The sequence below is a fragment of the Opisthorchis viverrini genome, assembly GCF_000715545.1.
Source record: "Opisthorchis viverrini unplaced genomic scaffold opera_v5_50, whole genome shotgun sequence".
NCBI lineage: Eukaryota > Metazoa > Platyhelminthes > Trematoda > Opisthorchiida > Opisthorchiidae > Opisthorchis > Opisthorchis viverrini.
The window spans coordinates 682,831-691,508 of record NW_008751706.1 but is presented as its reverse complement, the minus strand read 5'-3'; the positions used below and the strand labels follow the sequence as shown (position 1 = coordinate 691,508).

Sequence of the window (8,678 nt, the reverse complement as noted above, 5' to 3'; positions counted from 1 at the left end):
TATTCAGAAAAACAAAATATTTCATAAAGAGGTTGAACAAACATCCTACCGAGGACTGACTTGTGGAATTTCAGGAAAAAGAACACAGTGAGGAATATTTTTGCAAAATTTCAAACTGTGCAAAATATGAAACTGAAAACAAATACTCGAGGCTAATAAATACTCAACTGTCAGGTAATATACACACTGACTAAAATTTCACCTTCTCTTTGCGTGATTTGGGTGTAGACTCCGAAATAGATACTAAAACCGCGAATCTTTACGACTCATTTAAGCCGTTCTTATGGCTGCAGTTTCTTCCACAGATTTGAAGACTACTGATGAAGGGAAGGACCCCCGTCGCTGCAAAGTTTTTTTCATTAGAAAACACGAATTAAGTGGTTAGGAGGCATCAGAAACGAAAGTAAAATCTCATCTACACAGAGCTTTTGAAAAGGGAATATTCTTCGTAGAGTTTTTCTTTGAATAATCAACACTAAACAACAAAAATAAAAACGATAAAAAGCGGTTCGGAATTTTATTGGTAAAATTCACCTTCAATCAGGTGCGTGGGCAGGGCTTGGTTTTCGGACAAAGTACTACTCGGTTGCTTCGTCAGTAGTATATACCGTTACGCTGACACAGATGTGCAAAAGTAGTGTGGAAGTGAGCACCGTTCTCTCATTATGCACAAGTTAGGCGCTGATGTATTCTGGCTGGTGTTCACACGCCACACCCAAGCAATCTGAACTTTACACGAGTATGCCTGGCATTAGGTTCGATTTACAAACTTACTACCATTGAGAGGAAGAAGGCCTTCTGTACAGAGTTATTTATTAGAAAATGCCAACTGAACAGTTACAGACTATTGGACAGGGAAGCAAAACTCTCATAAACATGTTGTTTACAAAAACTGAATATCCATCTTCTTTTTGAACGCGTCTTCCTGTTGTTCTATATTCATTGACTGTTACTCAAATGCAGTCGAATGCTACAAACTGACTTCACAAATTCCGTAAGAGATCTCCCTTATCAAGGGACGTGAAGCGGATTTACGAGAGAGCATACTACTCGCATGCCTCATCAGTAGTATCCACCGTTACACCATTATCTGCAAATGTCTCTTCTGTCTATAGTGTTCCCTCTTGTTTCTGCTTCACATGTATGACTTAAAAATCTCTTACGGAAACATCATTGAACCGTTTCATAAACTGCGTTGAATATTTTTGGACGACGGCGAGATTCTTCACGGTGAAAAACGGCAATCCGAAGGCGAGGACATCCGGGAGGAATCCAGTACCTTGCGGGACAACAAGTTTGACAAATTGACTTGAACAATCAGCAAGGAAGGATATGAACACCATTTTCGATTCCTTGACCTCTGGTGCAGCAAGGATTTCAAGAAGGTAGGTCACCCATTTCTGAAATGCTATTGGCCAATGGAAACGCAGGTAATTCCAGTTGTGCCGCAAGTCGCGGTAATATCACTGATTAGGACGTGAGTAAGACATCTGGTTGTGTGCTACTCATTTGGTCGCTGGTCTACTACTTAGTACACGAGAAAGCACGGTGTGTGTGGGGGTGGGGTAGCGGTGTGTTCTCGGGTCCAGTGTTCCACACAAAAGGATCAGTACTGTGAAGGAAAAATATTCAAAGTGGATATGAATGTGCTATCAGCACATATAAGGCACTTGGCCCCATGTTACGGTTGGCTATCAACACTGCCGATTGTGTAGAAGTTTGTTAGACAGCTTTTTAGGGGAGGAAAAACGCCTGAAAGCGATTCAGGGGTCTCGGAGTCACCAAATTTCAAATTGCTTGGGGATACCAATAAGAAAAATGGAAGGTATTCTCTGGATCGTTTGGTCTTTCGTCTGTAGCCAACCTGCTGTATTTTCTTGAATGCCATTACAAGTCTGAAGGGAGCGATTTCAAGGAGGAGTAGGGTTCATAACTCGGGACTAGTCTGAGAGTAGAATGGGTTTTTATTTCTCCCATACAACATTGATAAAGAAGTAATCTAGTAAAAATGGGAACATACTGCATCATAGTTTCGCTAGCCAGTTACAATATATTTAAAATAGGCCGTGTTTGGACGCGTTCAGTTATCTTCTTTCTTCGAGGGCCGCCATCTCGCGGAACCGTCTAAAACCGATGGAATCTGAAAAGAATTCCACGAGGGATCGTGGTAGCTGTGGGAGAAGTGAGCTCAACTGCAAAGTGAATCCCATGATGTAGAAGACCTACAGCCAAGAACGACATCATGCTGATTGACGGAGAAGCGACGGTTAAATCGTCAACCAGGATGATTTGATGTCTGGCTGACACATCGACCAAGTGGTTTGGCCGCCAGAACATTTGAGCTCGGAAAAACACGAGAGATTTTCAGCAACCTTATGAGTAGTACATTACAAACACGATGCTTCCCTTTATGGACGAATAAACCCCAGTGCTCCAAGCATACATTTTCTACAGATTAAACGCCACCAAGATGATTCGGAACAAACTTGTTTCTGAGTAAACGTGAAAAATTAGAATATATATAACATGATAAGCCAAATTTTTCATGTTCTGTCGAAGACCTGAAGGAAACCTACGGGCGTAACTGTGATACTACTGATGGGGGGTATGCGAGTAGTATATTTTCTCGTAAATCCGCTTTGCGTCTCTTGAAAAGTGAAATCTATTATCGAACTTGTGGGGTCACATTTGCTTGGATTTGAGTAACAGTCAATAAATATCCAGGAAAGTTCAGGAAGAGCGTTCAGGGAGAAATGGATATTCAGTTTTTGTAAACAAGCCCAGTAGTCTGTAACAGTTCGGTTGGCATTTTTTAGTGTTTTTTGGTCTTACCATCATCATCATCATCCTCAAATCTTGGTCTGAACTGTGTGAAGGCAGTAGAGAACTTTTGTGTTCGCGGATTCTGGGGGTCCTAACAGGGATATCTTCTTGTCAGTGAGCACTGTACAGCTGTCTCATTTTTATCGGCAGTGTGCTCTCAAGACAGTCCAGAGGGTCTGAAACCAGGACTGGACGGAGTGTCGTGCCATCAGTTGCTGTCGGACCAGTTTGTCGGAGGAGTGCAGCCCGCGCTTAGTGCCCAGTTGTGTGTGGAGGAGCTGGTGCATCTGGCACGGGAATTGACCGAGAAACCACAGGCCATGTTGCCGCCGCAGAAGAACAGGGATGGTTCAACAGTGAACGAACTGCAGACCAGAGTGGACCAACCCGCGGAACGGCTTGTAGCCATGAAGATAGAATCGAGAAGGTGCACTGGGACGAGCCAGTGCTACAAGTGTGGCAGGCCTGGACATTGGAAGAATCAATGCCCTCGTACCGGAAGGCCTGTGCATAACAAAAATTTGGATTTCTTCTCTTTTCCTAGGTGGCTGGCGATTAGCGCAGTGACGCAGGCTATCATACAAGCCGTTATCGAGATAGACAGGAAGAGGGAGTTGTGCTTGATTGATACAGGAGCAGGTGTATCGCTGAGGCAAAGAGGGAACCAGGCTGAACGCAGACCGTGCACACTAGCCGTGAGAGCAGTGAGTGGATATCGACTGAAGATTGACGTATTGTCAATGCACTCGATACGCCGTGCAGCCCGCGTTCCTGATCAGCCCAGACGTAGAACAGACAATATTCGGGGGCGGATAGTCTCAAGGGCACAGACTCCGTGGTTGACCTAAAGCAGGGAAAGCTGGTGACAAGGTATGGCGTAGTACGTTTCTGTCATTTGAAGAGACCTTCTGTATGTGCGTGAGCAGGAATAAAGTTGGCCGCGGATCGGCCATTAGTGTTTTCTGGTCCCATTATCATCATCATCCTCAAATCGCGGTCTGAACTATGTGAAGGCAAATCTTGGGATCCCAACAGAGATATCTTCTCGTCAGTGAGCATTGTACAGCTGTGCATCACAAGAAACTCCATAGAGTCTCGAACCGGTATCCTCTCGGCTAACAGTTTGGCTGTACAGAGAAGGAATAAACTTCGCCAGATGAGTGAAACTTCCATCCGATAGGTCATCAATTCAAGGATCCCCTCAACATATGTGAGCACGTGATGTGGATCCCGTGACTGAGCGGCGCTATATCCTGTCTGGGTGCGAGTGAATCACAATGCTGATCAGCCGCACTGCTAATCGCTACAGTGTTTCTTGGCTTCAATCAGAGGACAAAATCTTCAGTGGTGTTCTCTTGAAAGCGGATTTTGAGTTCAGAATGGCACAGAAATTTGCTTCCTCCCAACGCTGGGGACGTTCAATTTGTTTGCAAAAGAGTTAGTTGAACGTTACCCTTGAAAATACTGTGTTTTACGTTTTGGTTTTGACACCTGTAACGTGGAAATTTGTTTCGACGTACAGACCCACTTTCTGGTTTCGGATAGACAGCATCTAACGACGGATTTGGTCGAGTAATGCTATAGATAACCTCGTCGTCTCATTTGCTCGTACTATCGTGGGCATGATGTGACTGATCACAGAAGACCAACCCGCTAAGTGCCATCATCTTCATCGACCACACTGAACAGGACATGGTCCTTCGAAAACCTTGTGTTGTATCGTGGGTGGCCGTCTATCGGTTACGTCTGCACCGAGCCTGCCAGACTACGCGAGAAGGAGAAGACAGAGAACCCCGGACATGGCTGTATTGTCAGGACACAAGATACAGAGATTCTGATAGGATGACTAAATGGCCAAATATGATCGTTCACTTGTTCGCTCTGTACAGCCAATGGCGGTGTTCCTGTCGTGAACGCGCTCAGGCCCACTTCACTGGTCTTATGTTGCCAGGCCGTGTTTGGTGTGCTCCGCCAACTTTCCGGACGTGTCGTACCGATGGTGACCCTGGGGATGCGTCACTCTCCGCATATGTGCTTTTTCACCTGTCTCGGCGCATCCTGACACCCTGCCACTCAGTTTCACGCAAATGCGGTTTTAACGGCATACTCAGATGAATCGAGTAGAACATATGGCTGACAGAAACTCGGCGATAATGCGTATCTGGTGAGCCCCAAGAAGGGCAAACCCCGCCGTATGCTGTCAAATAGATTTCAGCATACTTATGAGTAGTCTACGCAAAAAAGTCTATATTATCAAGCTACTTCGAGTGGGCGTGTAATATCTCCACACATACTACTGGCTACGAACTCTGAGCAATAAAGGCAATAGCGTTTTGTGCAAATTTTTGCACCTTTACCTTTTTTTAATCATGATTTTTTATCTTTAAGTTTCGTCAGCTGAGTTTTTCTTGCAACATGCGCGAAGTTCGTATAAAAATCAACCGGTTTTTTAGCACGTTAACCTAACAGCTGACGACAAAATGGTGACCAAGGTAAACACGACTTGCGTTTCCATTTTAATAAAAGTTTGTTTTTGTCTTCTCAGTGTACTTTATGTTGCCTTGGCAACAAGTGTGTGGAAAAACAATTCCGGTTTTAACCAACTGTTTTGGGAGCAACCATCATCTCTTGCCGATCCCAAAGGAGGAGAATATTTTGCCATATTGTTTATGGAAAGCTTAGTTAAGGGTTTTCGGAATATATATCGCAATAAAATGGCGCAAAACATCCCGGGCATGTCTAGCATTTGTTTATCTGTGCTGCTTTCGTTGATTGGTGAGCTGCATCGGGTCTTAATTGGCAACAAAAACATCGTTGCAGCTTTCCTGAGATCTCAATTTTTCACTAAGGAATTTGTGCGCATCATGACATCAGTTGCAACGAAATTGTCGCGTGCGACAACCAAAATTATCCTGGGTAGTAAAAAAAACGTAGTCAGAATTTCATACTATCAAAGTCAGTTTGTGTGATAACAGGCAAGAAATGAGTTAGAAGACAGTATGAATCCGAACAGATTCAGACGCCTCGTTGGAGTTCGGCCAGGAACGACTGTCATCTTCTGAGTGATGACCATACCTGACAAAATTCTCTATTCTCTCCCGACACCCTTTCATGAGGAATTTGATCATCGGTTGTATCCTCGCTTTCTCTAGTTTGTCCAACCAGATTTCAAGTTTCCATTTAGTCCCAAATCGCCAATTTAGGGGCAGTGAGACTCCGGGGCCGGGGTGCTGATTCAAGCTGGCCGCCACTACAGCAATAGCGCACCTTTCCAATCCTACGGCGGGCACAACATTATAGAATGTTGCTGTAGCCGATCCTCTTTCGATGTGATGGAATTATCGTCTGAGAGGTACATGGGGCTGACTGCAATCTATTAACTTAGATACCCAGTTAACATCACAGTTTCCTCGGACGGTACCGGAAAAAGTGCCCCATGATCATCGACCTTTAAGGATTTGTTAGGCAGAATTCCACACGGATCCCGCTATACCGCACGTCTTTAGGCGCTGCTAAGGCCGATGAACTTGACCCGCACGAGATTGGCCAAGAATTCGGGACGCTTGCCGGTCCGGCACCAAGAGGAGATCTGATTGGTCAAAAATCTCGACCCAGCAGCCAATCATGACCCAGTATTGGCCAAATGCCGGTTGCCAATGTCGCATCCAGAACGCGTCAGAACTAAGCTGGGGAAATTACCGTTACTACAGGAGTTCAGTTTCATTCACTCCTGACCCGAACGTTTCTTTGCATCGGGACCCTGCATGCTCAAAGCCCGTCCAAAGTAGTGCTTGCAAGCGGATACGTTTTTATCATCTTAAGATGTTGCTGAGTTCACTGAGGCTAGGTGAAAATGATCACGAGATTGGCAACCTCCCAAAGCCTGAGAGGAGGCTGGAATGAACCAATGCTGAAAAAACTGAACTCACTCAATTCGACAGTTTTCACATCTCGAGCTTTCAAGTACTGCATGGCAGAATTCTTCTTCCTGAAGTTTGCCAGTGTTTATCCGTTTCCACCGGGAAACCGTTTTCTTTGGCGATACATTCCGAATTCAAGGTTTTCCTAACAAAAAACACTGAGTCCACAAAACAAAATATTGGCTCGTTACAATTTTGGTACAATGTCCTTAACAAGATTCTGAACAGAGATGGGATAGAAATCTTGTATAAATCTGTTTTGCGTTGGGTACACTCAGGCTTGAAATGGAGAAGTCTGGGGTCTTTTGTCCGATGGAGGATGATAAAAAATGAAACAGTCGTAAACGAATGAGTTGCACCTGAGCCAGCATTAGAGGGCAAAGATGAAGACTAAAGAGCAACAAGTGAGGCATTAAACAGGAGCACAACTTGTGAAGTCAAGCAGATCACCTATTCCCCAAGGTATCGACAAAGCTCGTTTCCTCGTTTCCAAAGGTATTAAGCTGCCTCACTGAAATTCACTCAGGTCTGACGAACGTTCGAAATGGACCAGATCTGAGGAATCCCATTGGGAATTCGTTGACCCAATTTCTTTCTCCGTAGAAGTTCTTCCACACACCATCTGAAAAACCGAGTAATAAGTGTTCCCGAGTTGTTCCCATCTGAACACGTTTCGAAGTTTTCACTCTAACAGACGAGGACCGTTTTCCGTGATGTTTGTGAGTTAAGGTGCCGTGCAAAATCCTTGAATCTTGTAAATCAATTAGTTGCGTGCTGTTTGAATGACAAAATTATCGATTTCATGAACTATACTTGGCTCCTTGTGCAAATTCTGCCAAGTTATGCCTGAAGGTCATCTGTTCGAAAAGATCGAGTATCCGCTGATTTGATGTGTTTCACCGTTCGAACAAATCCCTTCAGATCATATAGATGAAGAGAACTGGAAGGAATCTTTAAAAGAGCTGTTTGCAAGAGTGGCTATCGGTCACGTGATGACTAGACTTGGCTCGAATCGATATTTGCAAAGACACCGATGGAGGGCTGAGTATGCGTGAGGCATATCGATCAACAAAGGGTTTGACCATGCATTCTTATATAACCAAATTAAGTAACTGGCACGGTTCAATCAGGGCTGGATAGATGAGTATGCTAGATCAGCAAAATTAGACTAAACCAAATGTTCCAGCTTGACTGAATGAAACCAATAGACCGCCTGTTTAAATTAGACAAAAGCTTTGGAATTTCTGTCTCGAATTCCGCGGAAGCAGTTAACACTGGAAGGAAACTGCGCGTCAGCTGACACCCCAGACATGTTAAACCACGTTTAGTTTATAGAGAGAAATTCGAAAAGTTCACGTACTTTTTAAAAAAAACTCACTTGCTCGGACCTAGCCCCACAGGTGTTAGCATTTTGCAAGCAGCGGGACAGCATGTGTTGCCAACTTAAGGTTCTGTGTGTAATTTTTTTCGCAAAAAATTTTAAAACCCTGCAAATTCAACGTTTATGGTGTCTGAAAGTGGGTACACTGTCATTCATTTTCAGTAGCATTCTGTGACCCGTGAGAATTGTAACGTACGGGGATTACATAGCCGAAAAAGGAACTGACGAAATCGAATGCCAGTTGTTTACGGACATGTACAATAAAAAACGCAACACCACGAATGTAGCCAGTGTACGTGTCCCGCAACAAATAGTACGGTCAACGGTCGTAACTTGCTGGCATTTAGAGAGCTGTATTGAGGGCTTCTAGAATTGTACTACTTCGTAGGAACGGTCCATCGACTGTAGAAATGAATTTTCGGCAAGTTTGAAACAAAGAACGGGCCAAGTCATCTCAGGGAGAGTTAATTCAATGGTTAGAGCGCGAATTTACTGATTGGAAGGTCCGAGGTTCGAAACCGACTTCCCTCGTCTAGGATTGGGCAACCTGGCAG

General features: G+C 44.3%; 1 protein-coding gene across 1 annotated transcript in view; it reads left to right on the top strand.

Annotated features, from left to right (window-relative positions):
* Window positions 1-4,100: 4,100 nt before the first annotated feature.
* Window positions 4,101-8,678, top strand: part of T265_03472 (hypothetical protein) — a gene marked incomplete at both ends in the record, with an annotated part of 7,282 nt that continues 2,704 nt past the window's right edge. The window contains one exon of the mRNA XM_009167972.1: window positions 4,101-4,260. Coding sequence (XP_009166236.1) covers window positions 4,101-4,260 — 160 coding nt within the window. The remainder of the gene's footprint in view (window positions 4,261-8,678) is intronic.